The sequence below is a fragment of the Nematolebias whitei genome, chromosome 5 (genome assembly GCF_014905685.2).
Source record: "Nematolebias whitei isolate Nwh7 chromosome 5, NemWhi1, whole genome shotgun sequence".
Lineage (NCBI taxonomy): Eukaryota > Metazoa > Chordata > Actinopteri > Cyprinodontiformes > Rivulidae > Nematolebias > Nematolebias whitei.
In genome coordinates this window covers 37,606,258-37,623,391 of record NC_056502.1, presented here as the reverse complement: position 1 = coordinate 37,623,391, position 17,134 = coordinate 37,606,258, and the positions used below count along the sequence as shown (strand labels likewise).

At 43.4% G+C, this 17,134-nt stretch overlaps 1 protein-coding gene across 1 annotated transcript in view; it reads left to right on the top strand.

Annotated features, from left to right (window-relative positions):
- Positions 1-516: 516 nt before the first annotated feature.
- The window catches only part of pnisr (PNN-interacting serine/arginine-rich protein), a 19,162-nt gene continuing 2,544 nt past the window's right edge, over positions 517-17,134 (top strand). The window contains exons 1-10 of the mRNA XM_037676442.1: positions 517-571; positions 1,053-1,160; positions 1,284-1,490; positions 3,715-3,959; positions 4,533-4,707; positions 5,342-5,532; positions 5,652-5,789; positions 5,895-5,994; positions 6,532-6,585; positions 6,963-7,157. Of these exons, the coding sequence (XP_037532370.1) occupies positions 1,073-1,160; positions 1,284-1,490; positions 3,715-3,959; positions 4,533-4,707; positions 5,342-5,532; positions 5,652-5,789; positions 5,895-5,994; positions 6,532-6,585; positions 6,963-7,157 (1,393 nt within the window). The 5' untranslated portion in view covers positions 517-571; positions 1,053-1,072. The remainder of the gene's footprint in view (positions 572-1,052; positions 1,161-1,283; positions 1,491-3,714; positions 3,960-4,532; positions 4,708-5,341; positions 5,533-5,651; positions 5,790-5,894; positions 5,995-6,531; positions 6,586-6,962; positions 7,158-17,134) is intronic.

Here is a 17,134-nt window from a genome sequence, read left to right as displayed (position 1 = left end):
ATATATATATATATATATATATATATATACATATATGTGTGTGTGTAAATATTTAAATATCTCAATCTGACCCGAGTCTCTGCTTGTGATGCTTTTAAGTGCGGCTCGTTCGTCTCTTTTTGACAGAACAAATCGTTAAAAGTAAAAGATATAATTTATTGTATCCACTACTAAGATTTAAAACTTTAAAGATTTGTATAGTAGCGTCACGTGAGCTTGCCTAGCAATTTTGTTGAAGTTACAGTTTTGACTCTGAAACAGGTTATCTTAGAACGTACAGGTTTTTTGGCACTGCTACAACATTTTAAAATTGTCTAAAGCCCCATTTGTCACCTTTAAGTTGGAACGCTACGTAATTTGGATTTAAATATAATTTCAAGTGAGCAAATAATTAAAAAAGATGCATTTTTATCTCTTTTTTTGTTTTGTTTCGTTAACTTCAACCCATAAGCTAAAATTCCCAGCAGTACGTGAACGCAGCGCCGCTTGGCTTCATTCTTCCTCTCCCTGTCCTCCACTGCAGCCATTTTGATTTGCAGCCGCACCGACGGAGAGAAATTGAATTCATAAGGTTGGGACTGTGTAGCTTAAAACACAATCTACATGTTCAATCTTGCCCATCTGTTTTCGGTATCTGTTACTGTAAATGCAAAGCCACATTTGTGACATATTGGAGAAAATCGCACTGCTACCAGCGAGCTGTATGCGGATCTTGGCTAACATTAGCTAACGTTAGCTAGTGAACGCGTAGCTCGTGATGTTTAGCTTCCTGGGAGGTTGACATTTCAACCCAGAATTTATTTTTGGTCTCATACGTCAGCCTGGCACAAGATCATATGCAACAAAACGTCTGTATCCACCATTACAAAAATAAAATGTCTCAGTTAGCTGGAGAAGTCTCTAGATTTAAGCTAACTGAGCGAAAAAGGTTAGCTCTCCTGTAGGCTGGAGCTCGTTTATCTCTCCACCAGTCAGGTACTTTGTATTGCATGGACTGCAGCCCTGTCCGTCGTGCCAACTAAATTTAGGTCTGTTCTGCTTGGATACTTCAGGTGTGTTTGTGAGCCGAGTGATGTGGGACCAGGGAGGACAGCAGTGGCCGCAGTGGCCTCTGAGCCAGCAGCAGTGGATGCAGTCTTTCCAACATCAGCATGATCCTGGTAAAGAAGGATGCATTTGCTCATTAAAAGCACTTCAGACAAAACAGATTAGCTCCAACAGGTTTCACGGTTGCGTTGAAAAGGGCATACATGGTTACATTTGGATGTGTTCCTGTGGTTCAGGTCAAGTGGACTGGGCAGCTCTTGCTCAGGCTTGGATAGCTCAGAAGGAGTCAACAGGAGCTCAACAACCCACCGTTCAGCCCAATGGCAAGGACATCCCAAGCAAGGACGTCCCAGGCCAGGACGTCCCAGGCCAGGACTCCGCTGCACCAGTTAACCACAGTGCTTTCCCGGGTGACCCAGCGTTTGGAAGAATGTGGCAGCCAGGTAAAAGAGAAGTGTTTTTTAACAGCGGAAGCTCTCCTTAGACATATCTGTAGGGTCTTTTCCCTGACAATATGCTGGTGTTAATTTTCAGTCATTCAGGACATGGTGGAAATAATAAAACCACTAGACTTGTTTTCTTAAGTTAAAGATGCGTTCCTTCCCATCATAGTGAAGTGAAATGTATTCAGTTATAGAAGTCAGGTTTTTTTGTTTTTACATTTCTGGTGGATGGTTTTCTCTGACCTGTTATTAGTTATTAGCACAACAGCCAACTGAGATGTTAACCCTCCTTTGATCAGAAGTTGTCACAAAAAAACCCTAAAGTTAACAATGGCACCAAATTTACAGGATTGGATAGGGTGTGTCTTGGAGAAGTAGGAGGATACTAGCCAGAAATGTTGTGAGGATACACAGATCTACGTATTGTGAAAACTTTAAACGTCTGAAGGGAGTATGGCATTTTAGTTTTGATTAGAAGACAGAAACGCCATTAATTGCCATCTGACAGAAACAAAAAAAAAAGACTAGATTTATCTCCATATGTTCATGATTAATTGTTTGAAATCCAATTACTCATTTTATTATCCCTGCAACATATTGTTTTTGTTTAAACACAAGTGTCATATTAAAGAAAAAGTAAAATAAATATATAAATATGACTTGCAGGGTAGCTTTTTCACACAGTCGGCGTCTTCCTGAGGTACAGCAGGCAGTTTACATTTCAGTTCAGATTTTGTTTCTCGAATGCTGCTTTGCCATTTATAAGTGTGGCTCCACTCAGCTCCCACCTTCTTGGTTCTTCTCAGGTGGAGTGGAGGCTGACCTGTTTCCCCCACTTTTTAAACGGGATCAGAACGGGTCTTTTTGTATTCGAGCCTCTCCACCCGCTGTGGACCTTAATCTCTTTATAATTGTACTTCAGTTTCTTTAGCTTATCCTGACACTCTTTATAAGTCTGGTGCGCCATCATCTCTGTGAATGTGCTCATTTCTTGTGATGCCATCTGTCAACATGATGAGGAAGTGGCAGCTCAGATGTAGTTTACAGTTTTGCTGGGCATCCAGTGACGTAGCTCTACTAGCCAATGACTAGGCTGCGGTCAGCTTATGTCAAAATCGACACCTCGGAAGAGCCCACTTGGAACTACGGGTTGAACGATTACATATTTTTAAACGTGGACATTAACGATAATAGTTGAGTTGACGTCGACTAGTTGATGACGTCATAGCTCAAGACGCAAACAACCCCCCCCCCCCCCACACACACACACACACACAAAATAACATAATTTATAATTTACAAAAAAAGAACAACAAAACATCGGGAGAGTATGTTCCTACCATTTATCATACTGCAAATAAGTAACAGGAAAACCAAAACTATTATGAAGCTGCAAAAGTTACTTTTATTTTATTTAATCCACAAAATAAAATAAGCCACCGCAGCGGTGGTGGAATCTCCTCCGGCGGTGCTGCGCGGTGGTGGATTCTCTGGTGGAGCGCACCCCTGTTTTTGTTTGTTTGTTTTGTTTTTTAGTGGATTAAATGAAACTTAAAAACATCATCTTTAGTGAAATACTTCCACACTGTTGATGACTTTCTATCTGTTTGGGAAGACCTTGCCTGCTCCTCTCCTTCCATCTGCTTGGAAGAATCTGTTTTGTAGTCGGCGGCCGGCGCCGATCACGTGACACAATTACTGACTGCGACTAGTCAACGTGAAATTTAAAAACTCGCGAGATGGCCTAGAGGCGACTAGACGACTAGTCAATTCACCCCCTACTTGGAACCATGAACAAGGTGGTCCCATAAACCAGGCTGAGTGAGGGGGATCCCGACAGTGGGGAGGCCCTTAACTGGTGCCATGTTGTGCAGAGCTGAGGGGAGTGGAGACCAAAGCGCCATCTTGGTAGCTTCCTCTTGAGTTTCTAGCTCTGCAGGAACTAAAGGAGCTCTGGCTGCAGTGCTGTTTTCAGACAGGGTCAGCGTTACATACTGAATCTTTCATTACTGTTTTGAAAATTAACGAACATTTGTTGTTATTTTTGCTCTTACTAGAGTTTATTTTATTTTTATTTGTTTTGTGTCGTTTTGTGGTTTTTATATTAGGCTTGTGACCTTTTGAGCCTCCATGATTTATGGAGTGATTCACTGACACAATTTTGAGAAATAACATTTTCCTGTTGACACTGCTTTGCTGTTTTTATTCAATTATTTATTTACAGAGTGGGGGATGCATGGTCAGCCCCCTCCCCCTCCCCCTCCTCCACCCCCTGAACCAGCCTGGATCCCGCCAAGTTCAGCACCAATGGATGTGGTGACTCCCAGTGAGGACAGCAACAGCCAGGACAGCGTGGAGTTCAACTCTGAAGCCCACCGTGGGGTTTACCCCCAGAACAGCCATGGGTATGGGGCACAGCCCGACAGCTACGCCATGGCCCCCATGGCCATGAACCAGTTTGATTACCAGGTATGCAGATGCTTCAGTAGAATCTATTGAAGCTTTTAAGGTTTAGTGTGACAACCAAGTATCAGAAGAAGAAGCAGCAGTCTACAGAAACTGTGCCGGATTCCAGCACCTAGGAGAATCAGTCTGAGCACAGCAAGGTTTTGGCTTGTTAAGGACTCATTTCTTAATTTGGATCAGCCAATTTCAGTGCTTGAATTTTAGCGCAAGATAACAGGTCGTTTCCATAGTTTTGCAAAGTATTTCAAATTTACAGCTGGTGATTCAGAGTGTTCCCTCACTTACGCTGCGTTGTAGTTTAAAAATATTAGATTGGTATCCTGATGCATGCTCAATAATCCAATTTAGATTTAATTTATTAGATTGGTAGCAGGAACGCAGAGCAAATGCACAGAAATGCTGCAGCATGTCTGCACTTTTAGGCACTGAATGGTATTGATTAAATTCTGTTTAGTTTAGACAGATGTAGCAGATTAAGTGTTGACGTGTGCGAGAGAACAGCCAGTGATGCCAGAAACGGAAAACCATTTGAACTTGAACCACTTTTAACTTTCGCTTTGTGCTGTCTCTCCACAGCATGGAGCTACTTCAACCTTTACCCCCCCTGCCCCTACCACGGGGTTTCACCCTCCATACTGGCAGGGCCAACAGAACAGACGAGATACCAGACCACCAGGATTTAGAGACCGGCCCAGATCCCCCCCTGTTCCCCCCCAGCTCCCTGTCAAACTGGAGGTCCCAGCAACTCTTGGTGAGTTAGAGTAATCCGAAGGATGGATAGTGAGGGAGCAAGCAGCGTGTCTCTTAAGAAAAATGTGAGGGAGGCCCCTTGACCTGGGCTGTCTCTCCTTCCTTTCTTCTGTTCTCAAAATGGCGGACACTCAGTGTGGTTTGAGCTCTTTAGCAAAGCATTTTTCACACAAAGCTTTTAATAAAAAATCAGTAAACAGATTCTCAGCTTCGTTTTGCAGAGAAAAACAACTTTTTACACAAAGGCACGGATTTCAACTGTGAATTTTGGAGCTTCGACAAGACAGAGGTTTTTTTCCCAAGGTCGGCCTGTTAGCTTAGCTTGTAGTTTAGCTTCTCAGCTTAGCTGCTTTCAACGATCCAAAAACGCGATTTTCAATGGTTAAAACAGATTTTAGAGAAAAAGAAAGGGAGGAGTCGGTGAAGAGCACCGGAGTTGAGCCTTTTGTCATCCAATGTCTTCAGTAGAAAGAGAGAGACGAAGAAACAATAAAGCTGATAAGTGAAAATGAGGTTGATAACTTTCATTAATCTTGCGATTAATTGATTTATTGTTTATCGTAACAGGCCTATTAAGAAGTTATATAACATCTTAAAGAATTAAGTACTTGAAACACTAATTGTAACGTTTTTAGATGCTGTAAAACGACGCACCCTTCCGGCTTGGATCCGCGAGGGACTTGAAAAGATGGACAGGGAGAAGCAGAAAAAGATCGAGCGAGAGCGAATGGAAAAGGAACGTGCAGAAATGGCTGAAGATGATGAGCAAGATCACAAGGCTGATGAGGAAGGGGATGGGCCTCGTTTGCCCCGCAAGAGTAAATTTGTAAGCAGCTCCCACGTGCACGTTTCTTTCACAGTGTGCTTTATTCATAAGGAATGCTTGATTGACTCCATATTTGGTGTTTGGTTGAAGCTCAGTTTCTTCCTCCTTTTTAAAATCAGGACAGCGACGACGAAGGGAACGACAATGACGAAAATGAAAAGATCTCCATTAAAAGAGAATTTCCTGTTCGGAGTCCGTCGCCTCCTGCAGAAGATAGTGAACCAGAAATGAGTGAGGAGCTAAAGGAGGAGCTCCTGGTGGGTTCTGCATTTGTTTCACCAGCAGATGTGCTGGCTGTTTCCAACACAAACTGTTTGCCAGTAGTAAAAATGTCAACTTTGAAACATTGTTTTTTATTTTAGATGGGCATCACTAAAACCCTTCTGACGGAGATCCTTCTTTCAGTCACTAATGAAGAGATCCTGCACGTGGCCCGGGAGACTCACAGAAAAGCCACTCGAGGTCGGCTTACGTTATTTTTTCCAGTTATCACGACATCTGTTCTTGTTACCAAGACAGCTCATTTAAGTCTGGAGAGAATCCGTTATGGATCTTATAAAATGATCTGATAATGTCTTGTTAAGAAAGGTGATTGAGCAGCAAAAACGTTGATATGCATTTTCAACCATTCTCTGCTAATGCATCAGAAGAAGGAAGCCGAAGAATGCTTTAGACAAATTGTATTTGGACACATGTTCATCTTGGTACTGAAGGTCCTGCTGGATGTCTGACTGACTAAAGTCTCAGCAATGACTAGCACTCACCTAGAAGTTACTGTGCATTAGTACAGATTGGTTCATTTCCACCTGTTTGACTTGGATTGTGTGACAGAAGTTTAACCTCTCTTTTTTTTTTCCCTCCATTTTTTTTTCTTTTTCTTTTTGTTAACAATAACAGCTCTTGTGGCTATTTCTTTATCTGTGACCTCCTTCTCTAGCCTTTGAGGCAATGGCAGTATGTGTTTTAACATGTTGTTCCTGTTGTTGATGTGAATCAAAGCTCCTGCAAAACAGCTGGCACAGTCAAGTGCACTGGCTTCTCTGACTGGTCTCAGTGAGTATTGATTTTTCTGTCACTGGGGGGGGAGGGAAGGGGCATTTTTAATTCATGCTTGGAGTGTTTGAAGAAACAAGGAGAAAAAAACTGAAGACTTGACATCCACATGCTTTATCTTAAATTTTAGGCAAATATGACAAATAATTTGCATTTTAGTTTTGCACAAGCATGCCTTAAATTAGTTTTCACATTATTATATATGTTTAAGGCGTACATTACTTATAAAGGGATTGCTCATGTAAAATACATACTTATGCAGATTTAAGTGCCTTTCATAAGGACTCTGTGTTGGTATTGTTTCGTATTTGAAAGCTTGTAAGAAAGCATCTTTCTCGCTGGCAACACTGAACAACCAGGGGGCTCTGTTGTGGCAGGTGGGATTGGTGATTATGGTTCAGACGAAAGCGATGAGGAGGATGCACACAGTGCTCGGGGATCTGAATCTTCTGACACGGATGATGAAGAGCTGCGCCATCGCATCCGGGAAAAGCAGGATGCCTTCCGCCGCAAAGAACGAGAGATGCAACTGTTGCAAGAAAAACAAGCGCATGAGGCTCTGCTCGCACGTGGTAAGAAGTTTTCATCAAGGTTTATTTATTTATTACTGATAAAACACTACATCCCTAAGAGATATTATCAACTTTTATTGTTATTGAGTTGGTTATCTCTGTTCTTATGGCTTTAAAACCACAAGAAAAAACAAACTATGTTGTGTGGTAATTTATTTAAGATTTGATGAAAGAAATGCACTACTAAAACTTTGTTCGTTTTCATTTTTCATTTAACCTTGATTTAAGCAGGCATTAACACTAAGAACAAATTCATATTACAGTGCTGGCCTGGCAGCACCAACAGGTACTTGTAGGGTCATGGGAAGGGAAACTATACATTTGGGAAAACAATAAAATATTAATTCAACCTTTATTTATACAGGTTAATCTCACTGAGCCTAAAATATAGACATAAACTATAACTCAAACAAAGTCCTTTCCACTGTAAGTGTCCACAATATGGCTGCAAAGCCCTCTTAAAACCACCTTTGGGTCACTTGTGTGCAAGCCAGTCAAGCCAACTAAGTATTGCAAAAAGTGTTGCACACATACTAATCAGCTCAGCTCTGTGACTACCTTTCTTTCTGATTCAGAGGTGTAACAGCAGTTGGACAACTTCAACCCCACATTCTGCCTTAGTCACGTAACTGATACGGAACAGGGTCTTAAAGTTGTGTTGATGGGAATGAAGACAGAAAAGTGTCTACATGATACATAGAACACTGCTGTGGATGTTTCTTCAGTCAGCAGAATTATTGATAACTGATAGGTGGTGTCAGGATTGGGTTTAAATGAAGCGGCCACCAAAGACTTGGATATTTTCATCAGCATTTTGATGAGGAAAATGTAGGGCTGGAAAAATAATTTGATATCGATATATGACAATATACTTTTATTCAATAATGGTGATATGAGTTTTAAACACATTTTTGATATTTCGATAGGATTACAGCGTTTCACTGACGCATATAAATTTCTGTTTTGGTTGAAGTGGTCGCTTCAGTTTCAATCCAGACAGAAAAAGCCATGACACAACTACATAAGTGCGCGGTGACAGATGTTACGCAGAGCTCGAGTCCAGAAGACATTAGTGGTAGCAGGCTAGGCAAGGCTAATCTCCAACGTGCGTTAATGTTTCCCTTCTAAATGAGTGCCCATGACCGTCAGAATGTGACTGAACAAGGTTTCACAAGCAAAGAGAAAGCAAATGACATAACTGATAAGAGAGGAAAGACTAATTTGGCGGTGTGGAAGTGGTTTGGCTTTCTAAGATCCGATAAACTGCAGGTTTTAGTCAATGTGCTGCTAAATTTGACTGAGAGTCGTTCCAACTAGCGGTGGGAACACATCGAACGAAAGTTGCGTATGTAACTACGGTTCTATGAATCCTAGATGACCGCCAGAGGGCGGTGCTGAAAGCACTGAATGTTCCCTTCGCGCATGTGCTGTTCGAGTAATAATACCAACGGAGTCACAGGTGTGACACGGATGACCAATCAGAGGCTATATAGGCTGGCATCGTCCGCGGCTCTGTTCCTACAGAATCTTCTTGCAGAATGCAAGGATTCTGAGTGACACAGAAGCTCTGGCGGTCATCCGGGATTCATAGAACCTTAGTTACATACGTAACTTTCGTTCTATTTCATCCCTCCTGACCGCCAGAGGGCGGTGCTTAAAGCACTGAATGACTAATACCAACGATGTCACAAGGAATCCTGAACACACACCTCACTCAGGAGGCCCAGGGGACCCTTGCAGAAGACCTTGGCCCAGGGGATGAGGGGTGGCCACGTTAACGCTGTAAAATCTGGTGACGTGCTTGGGGAAGGCCATGATGCGGCAGCACATATTGCTTCCACCGGAACTCCTCTCAGGGCAGCCCAGGAAGCGGACACGTTCCTGGTAGAATGTGCCTTCACGCCGACCGGCAGGGGGCAGAGCCCTGCGGAATAGGCGAGGCAGATGACCTCCACGATCCAGTGGAAGAGGTGCTGTTTAGAAAGAGGATAGCCTAACGTAGGGCCTCTGTAACACACAGACAACTGGTCTGAACATCGTATAATGGCAGTAACTGCAACGTTTGCCTCCAGTGCTCTCACTAGGCACAATAATCCAGACCCCTCACCAGGTGTAGGCTGAAAACGTGCCAGTCTCAACGGTTGGTTACAGTTAGAGTGAGATAACACCTTTGGTACAAATGCAGTGTTAGGCCACAAGGTAACGTCAGAGCCCTCAGATGTCAGAGGTTCATACGGAGGGCGGCACAGAGCTTCGAGAACCAAGGGCAGATCCTAACCTGGTGCTCATGGAGCTGTCAGCGGGTGCAGCCTATGAGCACCACGCAGAGAAGAGAGACTAGATCATGGCTTCCCACCGTAAAGCCATTGATGCCGGCGTGATTGGATGATATTGCCGCTACATAAACTGTTAAGCGTCGAAGGAGAGCAACCCTTACCAAGGAGAGACTGGAGAAACTCCAGAATGGTGGGTACTGTACAGGAGACTGGATCCTCATTGTGATCAGAACACCATGGGGAAAACTGACCCCATCTGTTTTCGTACTGCTGACGAGTAGAGGGTGCCCCGGTGCCCAGGATGGTGCGTCTGATGGGGCTCGAAACTCCAGTCAGCTGCTGTCCTAGCCTTGCGGTGGCCACACCCACAGCCGAAGACGTTGAGGATTAGGGTGCCATATCAGTCCTCCCAACTGAGACAGCAACTCCCTCCTGGTCAGAAGACACCATGGGACACCCTGACATAAACTCCATAGCAGTGGGAACCCTGGTCATGCTGGCCAATACGTAGCCACCAGCAGCATCCTGTGGCCTTCTTCGAGGACTCCCTGAAGGGTCGGCCAAATTAGAGAAAGAAATGGAAAGGCAGATACACTGCCTTGCGAAAGTATTCGCCCCCCCTTGAACTTTTCAACCTTTTCCAAATTTCAGGCTTCAAACATAAAGATATAAAATTTAATTTTTTTGTGAATAATCAACAACAAGTGGGACACAATCGTGAAGTGGAATGATATTTATTGGATGTGTCAAACTTTTTTAACAAATAAAAAACTGAAAAGTGGGGCGTGCAATATTATTGGGCCCCTTTACTTTCAGTGCAGCAAACTCACTCCAGAAGTTCAGTGAGGATCTATGAATGATCCAATGTTGTCCCAAATGACTGATGATGATAAATAGAATCCACCTGTGTGTAATCAAGTCTCTGTATAAATGCACCTGCTCTGTGATAGTCTCAGGGTTCTGTTCAAAGCGCAGAGAGCATCATGAAGACCAAGGAACACACCGGGCAGGTCCGAGATACTGTTGTGGAGAAGTTTAAAGCCGGATTTGGATATAAAAAGATTTCCCAAGCTTTAAACATCCCAAGGAGCACTGTAAAAGCAATCATATTGAAATGAAAGGAGTATCAGACCACTGCAAATCTACCAAGACCCGGCCGTCCCTCTAAACTTTCATCTCAAACAAGGAGAAGACTGATCAGAGATGCAGCCAAGAGGCCCATGATCACTCTGGATGAACTGCAGAGATCTACAGCTGAGGTGGGAGAGTCTGTCCATAGGACAACATTCAGTCATACACTGCACAAATCTAGCCTTTTGGAAGAGTGGCAAGAAGAAAGCCATTTCTCAAAGATATCCATAAAAAGTGTTGTATAAAGTTTGCCACAAGCACCTGGGAGACACACCAAACATGTGGAAGAAGGTGCTCTGGTCACATGAAACCAAAATCGAACTGTTTGGTCACAATGCAAAACGATATGTTTGGCGTAAAAGCAACACAGCTCATCACCCTGAACACACCATCCCCACTGTCAAACATGGTGGTGGCAGCATCATGGTTTGGGCCTTCTTTTCGTCAGCAGGGACAGGGAAGATGGTCAGATTTGATGGGAAGATGGATGGGGCCAAATACAGGACCATTCTGGAAGAAAACCTGTTTGAGTCTGCAAGAGACCTGAGACTGGGACAGAGATTTATCTTCCAACAAGACAATGATCCAAAACATAAAGCCAAATCTACAATGGAATGGTTCACAAATAAACATATCCAGGTGTTGGAATGGCCAAGTCAAAGTCCAGAACTGAAGACTGCTGTTCACAAACGCTCTCCATCCAACCTCACTGAGCTCGAGCTGTTTTGCAAAGAAGAATGGGCAAGAATTTCAGTCTCTCCATGTGCAAAACTGATAGAAACGTACCCCAAGCGACTTGCAGCTGTAATTGCAGCAAAAGGCGGTGCTACAAAGTATTAATGCAAGGGGGCCGAATAATATTGCACGTCCCACTTTTCAGTTTTTTATTTGTTAAAAAAGTTTGACACATGCAAAAAATTTCATTCCACTTCACGATTGTGTCCCACTTGTTGTTGATTCTTCACAAAAAAATAAAATTTTATATCTTTATGTTTGAAGCCTGAAATTTGGCAAAAGGTTGAAAAGTTCAAGGAGGCCGAATACTTTCGCAAGGCACTGTAGGAGGTCCCTTGGCCAAGGATGGGCATATGCGTCCTGGCCTAGCGCACTTTACACCCCAGTAGGGGAGTACCATAGGGGGGACACTGAGTCGACTCCTGTGCTGCAAACAGGTCTACCTCTGCCTGACCAAAACGGTCCCAGATCATCAGCACTTTGTCGCTGTGGAGGGACCACTCTCCCAAAGAAGACCCAAACGTAAGAAAAGTCTGCGATCTGACTGTGTCGCCCTGGTAAGTACGCCCGCAGGGTGGACAGGTGAGGAGAGGCCTATTCCAAGGGCTCTCTGGACACTCTCAGAAGCTGTGCTGACTTGGTGCCCCCCTGATGGTTGATATGGTAGACAACAGAGGTGTTGTCTGACCGAATGAGAACATGCTCCCCTTCCAGGTGGGGCAGGAAGTACCCAAGTGCTAAATGCACTGCACGAAGCTCCAGCGCCTTTATTTGGTTGGAACGGTCCTTTGACCTCAGCTGCCCTGAACCGCTCTGCGTTATCACACAGCGCCCCATCCCATGGAGCTGGCATCCATCGTGACCGCTTTCCTGCTACGCTCTACCGCTTCAGTGGGGACACCCCTGGACAAATAATCTTTGTCCTTCCATGGAGTCAGGGCATGAAAACATGACAATGTCACTGCAAGCTTGTGATGCCTGTGCAGCCTGGCATCCAGGCGAAAGCTGTTGAGCCACCTCTGCAAGGGGTGAAGTGACAGTGGGCCTAAGGGTACCACCCGATTGACTGACATCAGTTTTGCTTAGTAGCTGCTGGAAGGCAATGTAAGGTAGCTGCCTGTCCAGCCTGATCCGACTGACCAACTGGATATGCCGCCCACCCTTTGAGCAGATGGGCGAGCTCTCGTGGAGGGTAAATCCAGAACCACCCAAAAAAGATGATCGACTGGGAAGGGATCAGGCAGCTCTTCTCCAGGTTGACATCAAGGCCCAACTGGGACACATGAGCGAGCAGGCGATTCGTGATGCGAAAGGCACAGGCCCGAGACAAGACACAGAGTCCCCCGGGAGTCCCTGCTCCAAACCTGCCCAGCTTTGCCCAGCTTTTTGGTGGACTGACTCACGAAAGCTCCTGTTAGGTCTCTGCTGAACCGCACAAAGGTAACAAACCACTCAGCCGATCATGACCCCGAGGCGGCGACCGATTGCTGGGATCAGCTGACAGGTCGCCTTGGATGGCTTGGATGTGGAGGGGGCATGGCCCTGCTAAGGCGAACGCTTGCCTTCACCAATTAAAACAAGGCCAGAACTCAGAGAGGCTAGCACTGCTAGCTCAGCTGGTGAAAGAGGACAATTGGGAGAGAGGGAGCGAACGCTTGCCTTCACCAATTAAAACAAGGCCAGAAATCAGAGAGGCTAGCACTGCTATCCCAATCCAACCGCTTATCAGATTGATGCAAGTGATTGGGAGAAGGGGGAACAAGTGGTGCGAACGCTTGTCTTCACCAATAAGAACCAGGCCAGAACTTAGGGAGGCTGGAATTGTTAGCTTGGTCCAACCGTATATGAGGTTGATGAAAATGATTGGGAGAGGGTGCGAGAACGCTGGCTTTCACCAATAAAAAAACAAGGCCAGAACTCAGAGGCTAGCACTGCTCGCTCAGCCCAACTGTTTACAAGGTTGGTGAAAATGATTGGGAGAGGGGGCGCAAATGCTTGCTTTCACCAATTAAAATAAGGTCAGAACTCAGAGAGGCCAGCACCTTTAGCTTAGTCCAATCGTTCATGAGGTTGGTAAAAATAATTGGGAGAAGGTGCGCGAACGCTAGCCTTCACCAGTAGAAAATCAGGACAGAACTTAGTAAGGCTATGACCACTAGCTCGGTCCAACAGTTTATAAGGTTGATGAAAATGAATGGGAGACGGTGCGCAATGAACTATAGCCTTCACCAATAGAAAACAAGGCCAAAACTCAGAGAGGCTAGCACTGCTAGCTCAGTCCAACCGTTTATGAGGTTGGTGAAACATGATTGATAGAGGGTATGCAAACGCTCGCCTTTACAAATTAGTAAACAAGACCAGAACACAGCTGGCTACGTAATTAACTTCGGAGCATAATCCAAACCGACCTCGCGGTTGGAAACCTCCAACAGAGCGGACGGTGCTGCTAACCAAGGCAAAATAGAAGTAAAAGACTACTCACCGGTGTTGAATCTCACACACACAGTAGTCAGACGCTGTAAGTTGGGAGATGGGCGAACGCTGCTGTAGTCCCCAACGAACAGCAGAAATACCTTGAACGAAGGCTAAACTGTCGCTGCCCCTAGGAGGGTGAACACGCTGCTTCGGCCAACGGGCAGGCGGGCCTCTGACGACGGTGAAAAGGTCCAATGGCTGAAGCCCTGGATTGAACCATGCGCGAGAAGAAAAAAGGAACAGAGCCGCTGATGACGCCAGGCTATATAGCCTCTGATTGGTCATCCGTGTCACACCTGTGACTCCATTGGTATTATTACTCTAACAGCGCATGCGCGAAGGGAACATTCAGTGCTTTCAGCACCGCCCTCTGGCGGTCAGGAGGGATGAAATAGAACTTGTTCCACTCGATAGAATATGCTGAGAGTCACAAGATGGAGCACAATAAAAGTTTGAGCCAACGTGTCCTTGAAACAACACCCCCAGCTGTATCAAAAGAGAAACCCATGCAGCAAACAGACGTGTTTGCTGCATGGGTTATGTTTTTCCTGCATAACAAAACCAATAACACAGTTGAATCACTTAAAATTTAAACATAACACATACAGAGCAATCAATGAAAGGCTGACTTGCTCTTTAAAAAGCCTCATTCTAATGAAGTATATTCATTCAACTTTTAATAACCTTTATTAACAAAGCTGTTAGAAAGCCCACATTGTTGTGTCATTGGCTTGTTTACCGAGCTCGGTTCTGTTTGATTATGGCTTGGTTCTTTCTGAATTTCAAAGTTCCTATGCTCTTGAATGCACCGCTCTGTGTAAACAAAGTTTCAAGAGCTGTGTGTCAGTCAGTTTTTTCCTCTCCCGACACAAGAGGAGCCTTGCAGCGTTGTTGAAGCAGCAGCCACCATCATTTTTCACACCTTATCACGAATTTAAAGTGGTTCTCCCACTGTGAGTCAGCAAAGATCTATCTGCATATCTAAACGTCTTCAGCTAAAGCAAGCAGCCGGGGAGGAGGGTTTGTCAGTGAGGGAGGAGGAGGGGTGGTGTGAAAGGCTGCAGCCTATAGAGTCCGACTGGGAGAAAAACTGCTGGATTTATAAATTTATGCAAAGTATAAGACTATCGTTTTATATCAGTATAGTCTCATTTTATATTGCGTTTTAAATCATCTCGATATTTTTTAAAATATCGCTATATCGCCCAGCTCTTATGAGAAACTGTCATGCCACAGTGGTCACCGTGGTCACATGAGCTTGGAGGGTTTTCAGCTTAGGCCACATCCAGAGATGTAACCAGTAGCTGTTACACATCAAGGATTTCATCAATCAACCTGCATGGAAATGCTGTCAAGCTCTCTTGGCATGAGCTCATCTCAGACGTTGAGCTCATATTCTGTGCTCAAATTAGTCAACTTGTCCTCAGGCTTTTATGAAAATTGGATGTTAAAGTTCTGAAGATGAAGACTTTCATAGGTGTTGTTAGGGAAGCAGTAGTTAAAACATCCCTGGTGGTATGGTAGTTCATCAGAACCATTAGCGTGGGTGACTTGTTTTCATGGTTATTTTTAGCAGTAAAATGTGACCTCATTCTTCACAAACTACATCAGCGTAGTGATGGGCAAATGATACCGAGGCTTCAGAGCTTGTGTCTTTCTGAAGCAGAGTGATTCATAACACCGTGTTGGAGCTTGTATCAAAACTCCCGTGTTATGTAACAAATAATGTTCGAAGATTCGGACGTCGTCGCTCCGTCATTTCACTTTGGTCTTATCAAATAAAATAAAGCGTTTCCTAGGACGTACAATTCATGTTTTAATAATCGAATTGTATTTTTCTTTAAATGGGTCTCAGAATTAGTTATTTGTTGGTGTTTGCATTGCACTGCACGCGGGAGATGTTTTACAGCAACACGACACACACACATTTATATATATATATATATATATATATATATATATATAATTTTTTTTTTTTTTCAGAAACATGTTAAATTTTTTTTATGAAGAACTTTGTTCTTTGCCTAAATTATTATTTTTTTTTTTAAATATGTAATGCAGATGTAATCATTATTTTGTACAAATGAACAAAACATACACTTGACCAGTCTTTTCTAAACTTTTATTTGCTGACACGGAATTGAAACAAGAGTCTGCGCTCGTGAGGTTGTTATGGTTCCAGTTGTCCAACAGATGTTTTTTCATTCATTCAATCTTATTTAGACAGGTTAATCCCATTGAGCCTCGGGGACTCATTTACAAGGGACCTGAAATGTCTCCATCACTGAAGCGTTGAATCTTTTTCAGCACAGTTGTAAGAAAAGCATCAGTGCTTCATGAGGCTTCACATGCCCATTATCACTACGTCAGCATGACTTCCTAGAATTGCAGTGCAAGTGGTTGACTGGTCTGCCTCCTGTTGTCAGGATTTATATTCTTTTCAAAAGATAGGACACGTTTTTAAAAAAGGGAAACCATTTAAATCTTGCATTCAGGATGAACACTAGTTTTTATCAGTAGCAACTTAACGATTAAGGCCCTGTCAACATGACTAGATGTTTTCACTCAAATTTTTGGTGAAAATAGCTGATATTTCTCAAAATTCTCTTCAAATTGGAATTTTTTTTTTAGAAACATTGTTTTTGATGAATTTGTATGGACTCAAGATTTGGGGCTCCTGAAAAACAACTATGCAGCAACCAATTTTTAAATATACTTTACACATTAAAACCTAAACTGTGTAGCTGTTTTCAAATGTTCTTCTTTATGTCCCGTCTAGACATGGATCAGTATGTGATATTGGTTGTGGAATAGCCTTTTGCAAATATACTACCATTTTACATTATTACAATATTATTATTATTTTTTTAAGTTCATCACATAATATACATGCTTTCATTTAAAAACAAAAAATGCAATTACTATTTTGCTGTCTAAATAATATCACATTGTCTGATTAGCCTGTAGATATAGTATATGAATAAATACTTAATTATATAATTTATTTATAAAGTTTTATGCACAGATACAAATAAAAATAACAGAGTACAAGTGAATAAGTTGAATGGATAATGGATCAGGAAGATCAGCCATCTGCCTCGGCTGACTGGGGTTTGACAAAACAGGATAGAGACGAAGACGAGAGTAGAGCGAGTAAAAATGGCCGCAGAGGGAGGAAATGTGGCAAGTTTGTCTCCCGGCAATCTAGTCTACAGTCTAACAGAATAACTAAGGGATAGCTGAGGAAACCCAATCCAATCCCAACTATAGGATTTATACAAAGTTTGTTTTCTCAGTCATCCAGGTATATAACAACAAAAAAGGTTGAATCATGTCATCTGGACTTCGTTTTTTTGTTAA